Source organism: Microtus oregoni, unplaced genomic scaffold, assembly GCF_018167655.1.
Source record: "Microtus oregoni isolate MIOR12 unplaced genomic scaffold, Mior012 000035F_ref0000213, whole genome shotgun sequence".
In the NCBI taxonomy this organism is placed as follows: domain Eukaryota; kingdom Metazoa; phylum Chordata; class Mammalia; order Rodentia; family Cricetidae; genus Microtus; species Microtus oregoni.
This window is the reverse complement of record NW_024543094.1, coordinates 14,050,110-14,069,637: the sequence shown is the minus strand read 5'-3', so window position 1 is coordinate 14,069,637 and position 19,528 is coordinate 14,050,110. Positions and strand designations below refer to the sequence as shown.

The window sequence follows — 19,528 nt, the reverse complement described above, 5'->3', positions numbered from 1 at the left end:
GTCTGCACGCAGCCTGGCTTCCCGGGCTCACCACCAGACTCCCAGCAAGGAAATAACTGAATGCTGGAATGAGCAGGTTAGTCTAGCAGTCCCGTTCCTTCTAACTCTGCTGCCTCCAGACTCAAGCACAGAGCCCATCTGAAGTGTTCCTCCACCCTGGAGCAACAGCAGGAATCGGGAAAGAGGTCCTTCAGCCAGGTGCTGAAGACTGGACGCCTGGGAAAGTGGCTCCTGGAAGCCTCGAGCAAATTACTCCTACAGAGAATTTGCTTTCCAACCTCCCCCGCCCCTCCCCCCTACCATTTTGCCTAAAAGCTAGACTTCCCATTTATATCGCTTGCCTTTTATTGCCACATCCCCTGTGAGGAAGCTAACAGCTGCAAAAGCCTTTGGGGGAAGAAGTATGGGGAAGGGCAGAAGCTGAACCAGAGAAAACAGTGTGATCTGCCCGGTACTTCCTGGATATATGGTGCGAATACCTGGAGACAGGGTGTGGCACCGTCATTGGGAGCAGCTGAGGTGACAGTTTCTTTGGAGAAGGCTAGGGAAGCCTGTGAGGTGAATAATCACCGCGGAAGACAACAATCATCTTTTAATCACCAGGCCTCCGCTAGAAGGAACAGCTGCGGAGCACACAGTGGGAGCCCAAAGAGCCCAGGCAAAGATCTCAACCCAGCTCCCTCAGTGGGATGTAATTAAAAATAATTAGTTATAGAATAGCACTTAGCTTACTGAAGATCAAATAACTGTAAGCTTCCAGAATAGACCCCGAGGGAGGGAAGAACATTTGCTCCATCGTGCCTGGGGGAGTTTCTGTGGCACTTGGGTCTCACTCCTCACTTGGCTGGGACACTGTGCAGAAGCGGGCAGACAGCTTCCTCTCTCTGAGTCAAGGTCTCCATCTGTAAGACAGAGGCAAGAGCAGCCCCTCCGATGCACGGAGGCGCTAAAACGGGAGACTAGGAAAATTACTTTGACTACATAGCAGAAGTTTTAGCACCTATCGCCACATTTTTTTTTTTCTAAAAGGCAGGCTGGGGTAGAGATTAATAAAAATTCCTTCTTCGTTAGAAAAAGATGAACTTTAGAAAGAAGGGTTAGCAAAGGTCCATGACGTCTGTGAGAGATTGTCTTTATTATGCTGATTTATGTTGGAGGACCTGCCTGGGCTGGGCTGCATCAGCATCAGTTTCTGAACTCCCAGCCCTGGATTAAGGAAAAAGTTGACCAGGCACTGGTATGCATCAATCCATAGCTCCTTACTCTCGCCTGTGGATGCAATGTGACCGGTTCTCACACGTCCCTTGCTGTGTCTTTCCCACAATGACAGACTGCAATCTTGAACTCGGAGCCAAATAAACCCTTTCTCCATGTAATGCTTTAAAAACTGACCATATGTGAACCCAGCACAGAGGATGACATTACTATGGGGAAACATATTTGCTGATCTGGGTAGTTTGAAGCTGAGGATGACTTCAGTTCTCTGGACTGAGGATTTCCTACTGGGAGGCCTGGAGGACTCTTCTATGGTTCTGACATCCGGGTGCTGCCTGAATCACTTTCCACAGAAAGTTCATGATGGACCGGCCTTCACTGCAGCCGTGACTTGTCAAGCCACCTCTTATCAAAGCTGGAGATCTTAATGAGTGCAGCATGTGAGCTGGCACTGGATAAGCTGGTCTCACAGGGAAAACAGGCTAGAACTGGAATTGGAGGACTTGGGCCCTGCCACTTCCACAGGAGCAGAAGCTGTCCCTTGAGAAGTCTCCTGAGCACTTCATTTCTTTCTGCTTTCTAATGGGAATGGTCCGTTCTACTTGACAAAAGTGGTACGATGACGTAATAAAAAATTCTTATGGAAAGAATTTTCCTCTTTGTTATAAATATGGTTTGGTTGTAACAATAATCACTTTTTCATTTCTTTTTGGTTTTGTTTGTTTGTTTGTTTTGAGACAGGGTTTCTCTGTAGCTTTGGTGCCTGTCCTCGAACTAGCTCTTGTAGACCAGGCTGGCCCCGAACTCACAGAGATCCACCTGCCTGTACCCAGCAATAACAGATTTTTCTAATGATTTTTAAGATAGCATACAGAGTGATAGGTTTCGTGAATGCGTTTTCACATATAAACTAAATTGTTTTTTTCTTTCATTTGTCCCTCCCATCCCCCATCCTCCCTGCCTCTTTCCTCCCAGAGTCTGCAGGGCCCTTTGCTTTCATACCACATGAATGCCATTACCCTTTGTTTCCCCTCCTCCCCCCTTTAGATTTCTTCCTCATGTGTCATATCCATTTCCACTTTCATTCACTACATATTTTTTCTAATAATTTTTAAGAATTAGAACTCTGGACTCTAAAAATAATCATTTAAAATCACCGAAAATCAAATCCATCTAAGATAACATTTTGGTCCAAACGTTCTCTCACTAAAATTAATGCATGTATATTTAAAAATAAGCTCTTGTTATAAACACTATGGTTATTATGTCTTTGATATAACCATATTGTGTAAATATTTTTACTTCAATGAGTTATAATTAGTCCATTGTAAAATAAACCATTGTAGTACAGGCTATTTCATTAAGCGATGCTGTGTTTTTTACATTAAGCTCATGCCAGTGTTATTATTATGAAATAATTCAGCAACAAGTATATCCCCACAAATATACCTTATTGTTTATTATTTAACTATAGTATTTAAATTATTTAATACATATTTTCTCTCCTTTTTAGAAGATTATACTGAGTGTTTGTGTATTTGTTTGTATGTGTTATGTGGGTGCCACCGAGGCCGGAAGAGGATATCAGATTCTCTGGAGCTGGAGGAACAGGCAGTTGTGAATCACCCCTTGTAGGTGCTACGAACTGAGCTCAGGCCTTCTGTAAGAGCAGTATATAGGCTAATAGATGAGTCGCACACCAGTCCCCATATCTTCTCTTACAGAGACTGTACACATCCCTTATGGCCAGATCTGCTTCAGGACCCATATGTTATGAGGATGATAAAGTTATATATTATATATTGCCAATAAACTACACACGGAGTCATATTAATCATTTGTCTCATGTATAATCTTGTTACAAATTTAATTTGCTTCACAAGATAAATCTTTGTCTATTTTCAGAGCTTTATAAGTTTTGGAATTATAGAGATGGGATTCTGCACTTGGCTAATTTACATATTTTTGATTTCCAGCAAAGTTGAACTCTGTGTTCTATTAGCTAGCTATTCATACCATTTTTCATATGTTGCCTTGTTGGGGCTTGTTCTATACTTTTTTTTATGTTTCCTGATGGTCACACAGATGAGTCAAGAGTATAGCCACATGGTTTACAAAGATCTGTCTGTCATTGAAAATGCTTCATTAGTGTTCATTTTACATAAAATACTGCTGACAGGTTCTTCTATATGGAGTTTCTCTGTCGTGTCATATCTGGAAAGTTCTCCCTAGTTCCAAAAGATTCTAATCACTAATCTACATTATCTAGTACTTTTCCTGGTTGACTGGTTTCATTTCTTCATATCTTCTATCCACCCAACTTTTAATTTGATGTTGACCTTGATACAGCCTTCAATCAGAGAACACAGTCCCATTTACCAACAAACCTTTCCTTTCCTATTGGCTTAAAGTGTCATTTTAATTATATACAAAACCTGCCTACACATATAAATACATCTTAATCTACTTCAGATCTTCTATTTTATTCTGTTTATCTGACCTCTTTTAACACTAATTCCATAGAATTTTTTCTGTCTATAAGGACTGGTGGAAAGGAGGAAATGATTAAGTAAATCACAAAGGATTTTTAGGACAGTAGCAATGTTCCATATGGATACTCTTGTTGTGGGAACATGGCCTTAATTGTCTTTCCAAACCCATAAGACGTGCAACACCAAGAATGAACTTTATTGAAAACTGTATCTTCTATGTGGTGATGATAATTGAGACAATGTATCACTCTAGTAGGGATATGGGTGGTGGGGAAACAGTGTGTGACCGGAACGGGGCTTGTGGGAACACTCTGCACTTCTCTGCTCGATTCGGGTGTAAACTTGCTCCATAAAATAAAGATGGAATAAATGAAACAAATCTAAGCAATGTTCCTGAATTGTGGCTTTATTCCTGTGAGGAATATAAAAAGGCAAATTGATCATAGGCTAGATTGTGTTTTAGCAAGAATTATGATTCAAATACTTTGTTATTATAGAATGGTATTTATCAAATTCAGAGGTGAAGGACCAAAGTTTAAAAATCCCATTTTCTATGAGAGCTTAGGTGTCTTTGTTTTTCTTAGGAAATCTATTTGTGACACTTGGGTTAGTTACATTTTCTACTGTGGCAGAATGCCTGGTGTAAGCAACTTAAAGGAGGAAGGTCTTACTTTAACCCATGGCTCTGGAGATTTCAGCCCATCAAAGCTGAGAGGGACAAAGTTGAACAGTTTCCATCAGGACAGCCCAAAGGCAGAGAAAAGACACAGAAGGAACTAGGCTTTCACTGGGCTGGCTTTCAGGGCAAGCAGCTCTAAACTTCTGTGCAGGAGCAAAACCTATCATTAAATCGTCTTCATGGGCAAGTGATGTCAGAGCAATAGGATTCAGGCAGTGGGAAGATGATGGACTCTGGGCTCCTGACCCACTTCTGTCACAGAGCAGACAGATAGCATGGATATCCTGTGCTGGTTTCTCTGAGTTCCAATTCTATTATCTGTTATATGAGAATCTAGACCAAATGGCTACCAAGGACCTTTTAATTTTCAAAATAGGAGAGAAATTAGGGAATCTCTATTCTGATTTATTCACTGTTCATATAGTTTGAATCTGAAATGTCCCCCAGTTTCAGGGCCCTCAGTTGGTGTCCCAACTTGACACAGCCTAGAATCAACTGAGAAGAGAATTTCATCCGAAGGACAGTCCAGATCAGTTTGCCTGTGGGTATGGGGAGAACAGTTTTGATGGATGCCTACCAGGAGGCCCCAGCACCCTGTAGATGGCACAATCCCTGAGCTGGTGATCTTTGGCTCTCTAAGAAAGCATGAGTCTGTGAGCAAGTCAGGAAGCAGCATCCCTCCATAATGGCTACTTCAAACTCCTGCTTGAGTTTCTTTCCCCCTTGACTTCCCCCAATGAGGGACTATGACCTGGAAGTGAAAGCCAAATAAACCCTCCTCCTCCCCAAGTTGCTTTAGCTTGTGGTATTTGTCACAGCAACAGAATGAAACTGGAGCAGCTGGTAATGCAACTTTGGAGGCTGTGGAGCCTGTAGGCCGTGGGCAAGTTGCTGACAGAAGGTCCTTAAGAGCAGCTGTTGGAAGGTAAACCCCATCCCTGGTTCCTGTTGTACTGGCCTGCCAGGATGTAAGTGGCCTCTGTCACATGCCTTCCCTGACAAGCACTGAGCTGCTCTGCCCTCCCTTCCCTGCCATGATGGGTTAAAACTGTGGAACTGTAAGCCAACATGAATCACTCAGCTCTTGCTTTTGTCAAGTATCATGACCTCAGAGAAACAAAAATAATGAGGGTAGTTGCTGGCCTTATACTTGATTCACCCTTTGACTTGTTCATTATGAACATATTATAAGTCCATCCCGATGTTCTCCATGCACACAAATGAGATGGGAATGAGGGAAACAGAGAAAGACAGATTATCCTAATCCCCTGTGTTTCCTTCCTCCATGGTGAGTCCAGAAGTCACTGAACTTGACACGGTGATGAGGAGCATGGACCAGGGAGATGGCCTCACCACTGCTGCTTGAATATACTGATTTAGGAGGCTTCTCGTCCTCAGCTATGCTGGCATATTTAACGTGTAGCACCACCCCGAGCATTGTTGGTTGTGTAGTAATAGGCACGGCCTCTGCCTATAGCCAGTAGCATCTGTTCCCTCTGTTTACGACAGCCAAGTCTACTGCCTCTAAACTGGAGCGAATGTCCACTGGGAGTAGCAACAAGCTGATTGAGGAGCACAGACTTAGAACCTCCTAAGACACAAGCACTGTGCTAGATGCTATGCAAAATGAAGCAATGGGAAGATGCAGGCCTCTCCGGTGTGGTTTCCTCTAGTGCAGATTCTGTATCTAGAGTAGGCATCAGGCATCTGGAGTCTTTGCTGAAGCTCAGCTTGCTTCAGCCCACAGTTTTAACATGGGAGGTCCAGAGGGCTAGAAGGTTTGCTTGCTGGATATTTGTCAGGTGATGTTGATATTGGAGGATCCCCCAGGGACCTATCTTAGGTGTTACCTAGTTTCTGGCTACATCCTTTATGGATGTGGTACCTGCTATACTTGTGGCTCAAAATACTGTAAACTAATTCTTTCAGTCACACCCATTCACATTCCGTATGTTTTAAATTAGGCCTCGGGGGCCACTGAGATGGCTCAGTGAGTAAAGGAGCTGCCAAGCCTGACTACTTGAATTTGGTCCAATGAGCTACACGGTATAAGAAGAAAACCATCTCCTGCAAGCGATCTTCTGACCTCTATACGCATACTGTAGTGCTCATATTCACAAATAGAAAACTTAAATGTCATTCTAAAAAGTGTTTAAGAAGAAATTAGACCTCGATGAACTGATTAGCCAACCCACAATTCGTAAGATGTCAGAGGAAAAACAAGTAGAGAATCCTCTAAGTTGGAACAGTCACAGTTAAGTAATGGGTTCGTATAGTATATTAATCTTGGCCTCCTCCTAAATTGCCAAGTCAGTAGTAGTGAACAGACTAACCCAGAAATGTGGATGCTGCCTAATTTTATAGTGTACATGGAGTTGAAGCTTCAAACATTAACACCAAGTTTTTACAATCTGTGCATTTGTAATTGGGAACATTTCAGTATAATAAGACATGGGCAATTCACTTGGACCCAAGCACACACATCTGTCCACATTTCTTTCCCTTCTGATCCCCTTCCCTGGGCCATCATGTCTCTGTACCTGCAGCATCCTTATGTGACAGAGACGGCCCACATCAGCATTATCTGTCCACGCTAGTGCAAAGAGGAGACTTCACCCAGTACTATTCTGTGGAACCCCGTCAGTTCATCTAAGGACAGCTATTTCCGCTCTCTGTGGTGATAGCAGCGAACATTGTATTTACTCTGAAAAGTGTCACCCACCCTCAGGAGGAAGTGGGGTGTGGTGTTAAGGCGGCAGTAAACACAGAAGTGTTTTGCCATTGGTGTACCCTGTGGTGACAGCTCAGTCTGCTCTTTCTCCTGTCTGTGAGACCACGTCACAGATCTCTGCTGATCAGGGGGTAAGAAGGCAAGAAAGTGAAGGCCAGGCTCTCAGTGCTTCGTTTCCTGATCCGCTCTAAGAGGAGAAGCCAACACTCATGTCTCAAGGCTTATTTAGAGTTAAGTCCCTATCGTACCCTTGTATCTGGCACAGCACTTTACAACCCCATGGGTCATTTAGCCAATGTTTTTTGAATAAATGTTTGGGCCACCTCATCTGCTTGGTCAGTAGTTTAGGCTTTTTCTAAGCTTATGAAGTGATCCATGGTATGAGTTATATTTTTAGTAGGAAGCATTTCAAAGGACATCTGGGAAAATCTTACGGGATCATAGCTGACTTTGCCACTGGCCCCTCATAAGCACTTTCTATGGATTAAATCTTTGACTCTTCAGAACATGGACAGACCCAATCCCTCAGAGAATCCTTCCTAGGAAGGAAACAAGTCTACTCTATGCATAGTATTGCACATATGAGAACAAAGTCATGGAGCTTCAGACATTTGCTTGGGATATAGAGTTGGAATACGATAGAATTGACTTTATATGTTGGCGGTGACATGACATTTGCAAACCTTTATGTTTCACTCATCCCAGGGTCCCTGTGCCCCTGTGTATCTTAGCAAATGTTAGGTGACAGTGAAACCCTGTGCCCTGGAACTTCAGCCTCAACTTCTCACTAAGGTGCCCTTTGTCTCGGGTCCAGGCCCAGCTTTTGCTTCCCTATTCTACGTGCTGCAATTTTCCTCGCTGAGCAACAGCTTAGCAGGAAAAACTAGGAGAAGTCACTCCGTGCATCAGGAAGACAGCAAAGCCACAGCCACAGAGACAGCTTTGGGGCTGCTGACACAATAGCATCATAGAGATCATCCTTTCAGGGTCAATTTGACACATGGAGCAGAACCTTAAATTACATCTGCTCCTGTACAGGACATCTTCACGCTTGCCTTTTCACACTCAGAATTGCTGGCTGCCAGCATGGCCCAGGCTTCAAGGAGAGACCCTGTCTCAAGGGAAAAGGCAAGAGAGAGATAAAGCAGGACACTGGACGTCCTCTATTGGCCTCTGAATAAGTGTACAGTCACATGTTCCCATATATTCACATGCTTATAAACCACACAGACATACACCACCTATGTACAAACATTCACAAGGCATACACATTAAAACTTCGAATAAACATAAAATAAAAATTCAGGGTACTAAGAAAACATTGGGTACTAGTCTAATTGACAGTGTTAGTTTTTGCCTATACAATACTAATGTTTGTAGTACTTAGTGCTCAGTACATTGGAAGATAGGCATAGAGAGGTGTTTAACTGATCCAAAGGTTCTTTAAGAATCTTCCAATTGGAAAAACTTATTCCCAGCCCTGAGTCAAAGCTGCCCTGGAATTTTCTTTGACCAGTTATATGTGGTCAAATGCAGAACTATGTTGACTGCGTTCTGTATCCAGCCTTGAAAGGCTCAGCAGTGTGCTTCCTTCTGACCCTCTTCTAGGGCCACTGCCATACAGACAAGCCCAGGATGCTTCCAGCAGGATGAGGGACCTCATAGAGAGAGAAGCCAAGCTGGCCTAGCTGTCCCCACTGAGCCATCCCACATGCCATAAGATGTGAGCTGTCCAACTGAGCACATCTCTAATTGATGGCAATTAATTGTGAGCAATAAATAAACGGCTGGTATTTAAGTCCCAAGGTCATTTGTTGTACGATTTAAAAAAAAAAAAACTCAAGCAGCAAGAAAAATGGGCAAGGCACAGCTGTATCTTCATGAGATCTAAAGGCAGAATATAAATTCACAAATCCTTATTTTATTAAATACATTAAGTCTCTCAGGAAAGAATGGTGTAGACCTGTAATGTCAAATACTCAGAGGAGATCACAAGATTAAGTCATTAAGGAATCTTTAAGTTCAATCTCTAGTGCTAGCAAAGAAAAAAGAACCAAGCATACCATGAAGTTTTTATTATGAGTAAGATTGTAGGAGTGAGGAAATGAAGTTGAGACAGGGAAAGAAGTCTTAATGAACTGAGACATAAATGGGGCCCTTAAAGGATGGAAGACTAGAAAGATGGCCATTGTGCATGAACATGGAAGGATGGCCATGTGGAAACAGGAACAGTGGAAACAGAGCCCTAAAGATGGACTTGGACTGTGCTCAGCAAACAGATAGTTCCAGGTAGCTTCTCTGTGGGAGAAAAGCGTTAAGCCCAAAACATAAAGGCTTTGAAATGTTAGCCTAAGAATTATGATTTACTCAATAAAGATTCACAGTTCTTTCTTAGTCATTGGAGTAATTTAATCAGAATGTTGCTTTTGTGGCTCCATCCATGAAAGTAGGACTTACTGACACACATCTTGGTGTGTCAGGAAACAGAACACAGGTCAGAACCTGGGATGCATATAACCTTAAGGGCCATCCTAGTGGCCAACTTCTGTCACCCAGGCCCTACCTTCAGAACACTCTGTGACCTTCAGGATAATGCCACAGTCTAAGCACAACATAAAAGCCTGTGGGAGACATTGCAAAGTCAATTATAACAATTATATTTTGCTAAGCAATTATACTTGGAAGTCAAATTCTTTGGTTTCTTCATTCTCAAGTTTAATTCTAATTACAGTGCCTCTTCTCTTCTGCACGTTGAACATTTTGAGCCAAATGAAAGCTGTCGTGTTTGGTTTGTTTGTTTGTTTGTTTGTTTGGTTGGTTGGTTGGCGATTTGGTTGGTCTGGTTGTTTTGAAACAGGTCTCATTATTAAATAGCCCAGGTTGGTCTCAAACATAAGATCCTGCCTCAGCCTTTTGAGTCCTGGGAATAACAACAAGTGCAACCATGTCTAACTAGGCTACAGTTTTTGTTGTTATTGTTGTTGTTTCTTTTTTTAATTTTTCTCACTCTTTTTTAGCAAAGTGTAGCAAAGAAATATTGTCCATTTTTTTAGTTAAAAAAATAAGCTAAGAGCTAGGGAGTTGGCTCATTCAGTAAAGTGTTTGTTATACAAATATGAGGACCTGAGTTCAGACCCCAAGCACCTAGGTAGCAAGTCCAAGCATCGTGTCTGTGTTTGCAATTCCAGTGCTGGGGAGACACGCTAAGGAAGAAGATTCCAGAGGCTTGTTCAACAAGCCAAATTAGCAAAATTGGTGAGCTCTCTGAGCTCACAGTTCAATGAGAGATCCTATCTCAAAAAATAGGGGAACGAGTAATTGAAAAAGACAATCAACATCAACTTCTTGCGAGCGCGCACGCTCACACACACACACACACACACACACTCACACACACACTGGGGGGTGGTGATGGGGATGATGTCATTCCAGTCATTGAGCTCATGAGAACATCGATCTTCTGCCTACGACAACTGCTGGGAAGCTTCCTTTACTGTCCACTTTCTCTACAACTCTGCCACCCCATTTGATACACTGTATGTCTTTACAGGTAAGAGAACTTCATGAACTAAGCACCAGGATTTTCATTTCCTGTGGCCTAGACTCACATCTACTGCCAATTATATCTGATCTGTACAGCATCAAATCTATTAGCCAAAGATAACTTTGATCCCACCCAGCATGAAAACGTTGAGCTTAGAAGAGCGAAGATCCTTCAGAAATTTCGAGTATATGTAATGATAGTATTTTTCACCGTCGATAGCAAAAGCGTGGAAGATTGCCTGGGTGGACTGCTACCCATCATGATGAGTGTTAAAGCAAGATTATTGCATCAGATGGTAGTAAGTAGTGTAAGAGAGATATATGTGGGGTTTTATGAGGACATGCTAGCAAAACGCAGACACTGGTCACATAATTCAACCAATATGTGCCCCTAGAAGACTGTTTATCTGCTCCTCCTGCCCTACTTGGTACAAATCAATAAAGAGGAAACAGACCATTAGAAAATGTATCAGGGTTTTAATACTAATAACTAACATCAACTGAGAGTTTACTGGGTGCCAATCCCATTCTAAGCACCTTTCATGTGTCTGCCCATTTAATTCTCACAGCCCTTTGAGAGTGCTAATGGTAACAGCAGTGCTTTCAAAGGAGAAAACAGGCTTAGAGGGGTGATGTAACGCCAGCAGCCGAGCTCCAGAGAGCATCCGTCTTCTGCCTGGGACAGGTGCTGGGAAGTTTTCTTAGGGGTGCACTTCCTCCACAGCTGTCTGGGCTCAGCTCAGTTTGAACGTCAGATGTCTTTGCAGGTACCAGAAATGCACAAGAAGAAACAATGTGCACTGTTACTTTTAAGAAGTAACTTCTTTGGCAAAAATGTATTGAATATCCACTATAGATGAGATGGGGGGCAGTGGACAGGCTTTTAACCCCAGTATTTGGGGGCAGAGGCAGGACGTTCTCTAGGTTCTAGGCCAACCAGGTTTGCAGAGGGAGTTCCAGGTCAGTTGGGGCTATATAGTAAGCATCTGTCATCTTCCACACACACGTATTGTGACGTGTAGGACTGTTGTAGGTGGTGAGGAAAGGCGAAATTGATTGTTTACAATTCACCAGACAAAATGTGGCAACCCCAGTTCTCGGACACCATGTGCCACATGGACATTTGTTTGTACACAAGACACTCCCCTTTCTAGCTTAATACCCAAGGAAATTTCTCCTCTTCTCTCCATGAGTTCTGAGCCCCTAAAATAAGCTCACAGAACTTCTCTATGTTAATGTCATCCCTTCAGTGTTGATCATAGATCTTTATTCTTGACATAAATGTCCATGCGATGCCTGTTCTATTTTCTAGATGTCAACATGTGTGTCTTGTCATGTCACTGTGGCCAGACCTTTGGAAAGGGAACCCTTCACTAGTTTGGAAAACAGACACTAGCATTGAGTAAACTGTCAAAATACTCTGGGTAAGGATGTAGAATTCTGGGGAAACACACCCAAATCTGCATCACTTATATTAGACCTCCAGGAGAAGAAAGTTTCACTGAGTTTCCCTCCACTGGGTAACATGAGCCCTGGCAAACCTAGAGATTCCCATCTATTCCTAAGACAGATTCAGGTTAAGCTGCTGCTGCCCAGTTAGGAGCCTAACCTAGAAATAGCCTATGACGAATCACCAAATGTCGGCGTGGTAGTAACTTGGGCTCGAGGAGTCAAGGATCCCTCCAGACTCAAGTCAAAATCACTTTCTTACCTTTACTATGAGCAAGAGCATGAAGTGTGGAAGCAAGGATGCTGCTTTGTTACTGACACTATATGTTCGCTTCAGACCTACGGGAATTTAAGAAGCAGGTGGGAAAAGAAAAGGGAGAGCTGGGGAGACAGGCTCAATAGATCAAGCACTTGCCTGACAAGTGCAAAGACAGGAGCTCAAATCGCCAGCACCTGCATGGATGCTAGGCAAGCATGGAAATAGCCTGCAATCCTAACACTCAAGATGCAGGGGCAGGGATCCTGGGACAAGCCAGTTAGCTAGAACTGTAGGAATTCACGAGCTCGGGGTTGAGCCAGAGACCCTCCATCAACAAATAAAGTGGCCAGTGATCAAGAAAGACACCCCATGTCAACTCTAGGCCGCCACATGCACACGCTCACACAAGAACATGTACCCCCCACACACACACATATATATGCTCATCGCTCACACACATATATACATGTAGGGAAACATAAAGGAAAAGGTATTTAGTTGAGGAAAGTGGCAGAGCAAGCCAAAATGGAGCTAGCTGCAGGTGAAGATGCAGGCTTAGGGTGTCAATGAAATGGCGCAGCCGTAAAGAGCATACGCTGCTCTTGCGGAGGACCAGAGGTGGGTTCCCAGCATCACACAGGATGGCTCCCAGCATCACACAGGGATGGCTCATAGCTGCCTGTATCTCCAACTCCGGTGGTCGGGAATGACTTCTGGCTTCCTTGGCTATGTGCATGCGTTCATACATACACACAGATGCACAAGTAAATAAAACCATACATCTTTTAAAATAAAATTTGAAAAAAGAATTACACCAACTCTTAAAACCTATAGCCAACACTGTAGTGATTTCCATGTAAAGCTCTGAGGAAACATATTAGGAACTCTGGCCTTTATGAGGTCCTTTGCCTTTAGGGTGAGGCACAACTAGAAAATGATCAATGGCTTGGAGGTTTTTAAAGTGGTTCATAACATTTAGTAGTTTAATTGCTTGTGTCTGTATGAGCATGTGTTTGTCTCTGACAAGAGCAAACCATATTGAAAATATCCAGAGTAAATACGGATCAGCTGCTAACTGCTGAGAGCCAATTCCATGACACACAGAAATAGACTACGTAAGAATGTTGTGGTGTCATATTTACTGGCGTGACTAAAATAGGCTCGGTCTTCACAAACTCATTTTCTGCTTTCTGTGCTTTGGGCACCTACTTGAAGAAAGAAAAAGTTGGAAAATGTTTGCCTTGCTGTGCAGCTATCAACCGTGACTGAGCAGAATGAACCCTTATTTCTCACTATTGAGGTTAGCCACAGGCTTTCCAAAGACCTCCAAAGCCTTTGCAGTTAAAGATCCAGCAATGTGCTTCTCAGAGGAGGAAATAAACGCATTCGTTCAGATGGATACCAGGCCCATTGGGAGTGCTGGCTATCCGCGATAAGACACTAAGTGGGGATGGAATACTAAAAATAATTCGTCTCAGGGACCTGTAAATACAGCCTTTGTCTTCTGTCACTTTTCTAGGGAACAACCATGTCACCATTTCTTCGAATTGGTTTATCCAACTTTGATTGTGGTACCTGCCAGTCTTGTCAGGGTGAGGCCGTGAACCCCTACTGCGCTGTGCTTGTCAAAGAGTATGTGGAATCAGGTAAGTTAATTGGGGTCAGGGTGGGGGAGGGAGAAGAGGATGTGGTGGCTAGGCTAGACAAGCCTGTGGGAGACAAGACCTTCCTTGTCCTTCCAGGACATCTGATGGAACTGACTTTCACAGTTTAGGATGCTGGTACCCAGCAAAGACTAAAGACTTTCTTAAGGACCCAGGTTTAGTGATGGATTCTGACCAGATCTATTTTGCTGTATCATTTTTCCCACATAAATAGAGATAAGGAAAGTATCAAGTTGGGGAAATTAGACAAGGGGCTAGTAGAGAAAAAAATCTAGTAAAGTGGAGTAGATTATATATTGCCTGTGCTAACAACTCCTTGTTTTCAATGACGACAGATAAAGCCTGTCTAATCCTAGATCTTGGGATTAACTCTAAAGACTGTTGTGTCAGTGCCTTCTCTGAGAAAGTTAGGAAGGAGTCAGCTAGAATTCTACATAAATAAAAGAATATTTCTGTTTTATTAACTGTGACTATATACAGGCAATACATGAGGAGGAGGAAATTGGAGTCATGTCCCTAAGATTGATTTTGTGAGTTTAGACAGCTCTGTCAAAACAATCCCATTGGGTAAAGAATCCCTTGGTGATTATGCCCTCTGGTTCCCACTTGATCCAAACCTCTTCATTTCAGTATTCTTAAGTCTCTTCCAAAGGAAAGGAAGGAAGCTATTTATCCCCAGACCTTCCCAGCCTTCCTGCCTTGTTTTGTATTCCTGCATGCAGAAGGATAGTTGTTTAGGATGTATTTCAATTCAGTTACACACACACACACACACACACACACACACACACACTGATGGAGAGTCACTGTGAGAACACCGGGGATAGAGCAGACAGAAAAACACACAGTGTCTACAAAGAGGACTCTTCCTTCAGACTTTGCAATCTCACAGAGGAAGGCAGGTGATCAGCAGTTGAGGTGTGATGACTAGCAATGGGGGCTGAGAAGATAAAGCAAGGCAAGAGGGGAAAGGGGCAGAGAAGCAAACATTATTCTCAATGGAGTGGCCCTAAAATTGTCTCTTCCAGAGGCTGGGAACATCTGTGGATACGAGAAGAAACTGAGGCATGCATTGAGAGCCTCTCACTAGAGGCTGAAAATGCCGAGTTCTGGGATTCCAAATTTTATCATGCTGTGTCCTCCACCCCCACCTCCCTTCATGCTCCCTTCCTCCCACTAGTGCATCAAAGCCTAGGAGACTGTCTGGGTACTCTTCATTTCTCTTCCACCCAGACTCCTCCACTGTCTTAAAACTGAAAATGCCGCTTGCTTCCACCTAAACTCTTGCAAATGTCACAGACATCTTTGAAGTGTAAAATGGCTGAGTCTTTTCAAAGCTGCTTTTGACTTAATGGCTCTTGTGGATCTGGCCCTCTTTCCAGCCTCAGGTCTCACTGACATTTGCCTCCTGCCAATCTTTCTTTTTTTTTCTTGTCTTTTCTTTTTTTCCCTTTCCTATTCTTTGGGCCTGCTTTTGAACTTGATCTCAGCCATATGGACCAAGAGACCCTGTCAGAAAAAAAAAAAAATGAAACAAAACTGTTTTTCCAACAGCTTAGTCAGTGGGATTTGGATATTTATTTTTTAGTTTTGTTCAGGTTACGTTCTGAAAAGAAATCGCTCTAGATATTACCTAACTAAGATTCCTTTCCCAGAATTTAAACAGCTTGCCATATTTAGGGTGTAAGGTTGCATTTTTCACGATGAGTCAGGGGAACGGGAGCACACAGGAAACAGTGCTGTCAGCCTGGGACCCTTTGGAAACATCAGCCCTTGCTGGACACACATAGACAGGCATGCTGGTTAATTTTACCTGTCAATTTGACAGTCTAGAATCACCTGGGAAGAGCACCTTAGTGAGGAATTACCTAGATTATGTTGACCTGTGTGCAGTCTTTGAGGAATTATCTTGACTGTTAATTGATATAGGAACACCCAGTCCATTTGAGGGGCACCATTCCCTAGGAAGAGGTCCACAAACAGGAGAAAGCTAGTCAGAAACAGGCGATCAAACAAGTAGGCTTGCAAGAATGTATTTCTCTTGCTCTTGATCATTGTGCTACGACTAGCTGCTTGAGTTCCCTCTTAGTGATAGACTGTAGCCTGGGATTTAACCCAAATAAGATCTTTCTTCCCTAAGTTGCTTTCTGTCAGGGTGTTTTATCACAGCAACAGAGATGAAACTACAACAACAAGATTCTGAGTTCTGGTCTATGTTTTGGGTCATTCTTAACCTAGTGCCTGACTCCTGGATGCCTGCCCTTCTCTGAACATGAAGAATGTATATAGTGAAAAGGAATAATTTAATAGGGAAGCTTAGAGGATATGATAAATAATATCATTGTTGATTTTCAAAGAACCCAATCTATCATTCTTTTTTAACCTAACCATAAAAATCTCCCCCTCCTTTTACGGAAACTCATGAGTTCCCAACCCCAAACAGGAGAGCTATTGCCAGTTGGTGGTTTCTGAGGTAGAGTGAGTCAGGTTTCTTTAAAGGTGTAACTCCTGGTATGTTGGCCAGGCCCCATTAGTTGTCTCTACACCAATGTATATGGAGAATACAGAAAATTGAACTTGCTGGAGGATAAAGGAGGAGGAGGAGGAGGAGAAAGAGAAGAAGGAGGAAGAAGAAGGAAAAAAAGAGGAGAAGGAGGAGGAAAAGAAAGAGAGTCAGTATTGAGGAAACTGTGTTGGGAGGAAATGGGGTGTGGAGGGTGGATCAGAGGTGAATCTGGGAGGAATTACAAAGGTGGAAACTATCATATCGTAATACATTGTATTTTTGTATGAGTGTCTCAAAGACTTAATGAAAATGTACATTAACATTTTAATCACCTCCTTCCTATTCAATCCTTCACAGTGTCACAGTCTATACCTCTACTGGCCATGTTTCCCTAAAGCTTGAAATTACTGCTAAACGCCCACTCTATTTAGCCTCCTGTGTTGTAAAAGAATGTCAAAATGACTTCACATTCCTACTCCAAGCAGATTTTTCTTTTGCACCACCAATGTCTCTGAATTGCTAAATATGACATTTACTAGGCTTATTCTCAGAAGAAGCAGTCAAATACTTCTGCAGTCCTCTGCTATTGAAATGATCAAAGACTATAAACTAGAGAAGATCTCTTGTGGGTAGATGCAACAAAATGACTTAATTCCATTTGTAAACTCTTGCCCCTGCCAAGGAGCTTCTGGGAAGATTCTTGTAAAGAACTCAACCCGGTCATAGCTCTTGTTCCTGTGACCAGGTCCTTCACTTTCCTGCCCATCTGCACATGCGAGTCTGCTGTTGGCTTTGCTGGTCCCTTTTCAGCCCTTGCCAGCCTTTGCTTAGGGAGCATCGGTACTGTAAGCTATATCTTCAAAATTAGAGAAGAGGCATGGGCTTGTGATCACAGCACTTGAGAGGCTAATGTGGGAAGATAGAGAACTCAAGGCCAACATGGGCTACACAGTGAATTTGAGACCAACCTGGGCTGTCTAGTGACACACTATCTAAAAGATATGGGGGTGAGAAGAAGGAAGTAAGGACTCATTTGTTTCAAAGGCTGTTGTTTCCTTGTGTTTGTGGCAAATAAAAATTCTTTTTAAAAAAAATATTAAGAGATCATTCCTTATAAGTTCAACTTATGTCATTGAGCCTTTCATATAAATACAGCAGCTTTATGGGGAATTAATAGAACCAAGCTATTATAAGAAAGGAAGGTTTTAAAAGGCGTAGGTTGGGGATTTCTTTTCTTGGTTGGTGTGTTGAGAGGAGCTATGTGAGTGTGGTTATATTTCTTGGCTTTGTGTGTGTGTGGTTTTCTGAGACGTGGTCTTGCAACAAAGCACAAATTGGCTGTGAACCCTCCATCCTCCTATCTCAGCCTCCCATGTGTTGGCGTTATAGGTGTTCACCACTATGCCTAGTGGCAAGGGACTGTTTTAAAGGTTATTTTCTCAGATGTTCACTCTCAACGTGAAAAGAGAAAAAACCATTGACTGGGAAGGAAAATTTCCAGTTTAAGTAATTCTAAGAGGGTTGCTACTTAAACTGTCCATATTGGACTTATAAAATGCAATGTGATACCTTGCATCTAACCATGTACCTGTCTTATTCTGCCCTAGACTGTCTCAGAATTATGTTCATGACAGCAATAGAAATGGCGGCCCCTATTAAATGGAATTGAATTATTCTCTGGAGTTTGTAGCAGAGTAATTAAAGAGACAGTATTTTTCTCTCCATAGAAAATGGGCAGATGTACATCCAGAAAAAACCGACCATGTACCCACCCTGGGACAGCACCTTTGATGCCCACATTAACAAGGGAAGGGTGATGCAGATCATCGTGAAGGGCAAAAATGTGGACCTCATATCAGAGACAACCGTGGAGCTCTACTCCTTGGCGGAGAGATGCCGGAAGAACAACGGAAGGACGGAAATATGGGTAAATATCAGAGCTGTGAACCCACCCAAACCTTGAACTTTTGACCCTTCTCCATCCACCTCTCAAGTGCTGGGTTTAGCGGGGTGTGCCACCACACACAGATAGTATGCACCATGATGCTGGCTGTTGAGTAGCTTGAAATGACCCTGTCGTCCTTAAGGCAAGAGGACACGAGTCATGGAGAAGCAGACAGCCTATCATATACTCCTTGTAATTTGATAATTACAATGAGTACTCATAAACTGAAGGGTGTATTGAAAACCTCAGATCTCTTTGTATGGAGAGGGGGATCTCAGGTTATAAATAACAGTTTTTGTCTGTTACTCTTAAGGTACTCCTGGAACCAACAGACTTATCCAGGGGTGAGAGGGGAGTGTTGAAGTCTCCCACTATTAGTGTGTGGGGTTTAATGTATAACTTAAGCTTTTTTGGGTGGGAGTTGAGATAGGGTTTCTCTGTAGTTTTGGAGCCTGTCCTAGCTCTTGTAGACAAGGATGGCATTGAACTCACAGAGATCCGCCTGCCTCTGCCTCCCGAGTGCTGGAATTAAAGGCGAGCACCACCACTGCTCCGGGGCATAATTTAAGCTTTAGTAGTGTTTCTTTTGCCCTTGTATTTGGGACATAGACATTCAGTATTAAGATTTCCTCTTGATGGATTTTTCCTGTGACTAACGTGAAATATCCTTCTTTGTCTCTTTTGATTGAATTTAGTTTGAAGTCTATTTTGTTAGATATTAGGATAGCTACACCAGCTTGTTTCTCAGATCAATTTGATTGGAAAATTTTTTCCCAACCCTTTATTCTGAGGCAATGTCTGTCTTTGAGGTTGAGGTGTGTTTCTTGGATGCAGAAGAAAGATGGATTCTGTTTTTATACCCAATCTGTTAGCCTATATCTTTTTATAGGTGAGTTGAGTCCATTTATATTAAGGGATATTAATGACCAGTAATTACTAGTTCTAGTTTTTTTAGTTTTCATTGATAGTGATGTTACTGTGTGATTCTTTCCCTTCCTTGGGATTTGCTGCTGTGAGATCATTTATTGTCTGTGTTTTTGTGGAT

General features: G+C 42.7%; 1 protein-coding gene across 4 annotated transcripts in view; it reads left to right on the top strand.

Annotated features, from left to right (window-relative positions):
* Positions 1 to 19,528, top strand: part of Prkcq (protein kinase C theta) — a 131,171-nt gene that overhangs the window by 37,534 nt on the left and 74,109 nt on the right. For 2 of the 4 annotated variants that reach the window (XM_041630709.1, XM_041630710.1), the window contains exons 2-3: positions 13,888 to 14,014; positions 18,266 to 18,465. In XM_041630709.1, the coding sequence (XP_041486643.1) occupies positions 13,897 to 14,014; positions 18,266 to 18,465 (318 nt within the window). In that variant the 5' untranslated portion in view covers positions 13,888 to 13,896. Of the gene's footprint in view, positions 1 to 10,907; positions 10,960 to 13,609; positions 13,669 to 13,887; positions 14,015 to 18,265; positions 18,466 to 19,528 lie in introns of those variants that run through there. The other 2 variants (XM_041630708.1, XM_041630711.1) reach the window with 2 other exon arrangements.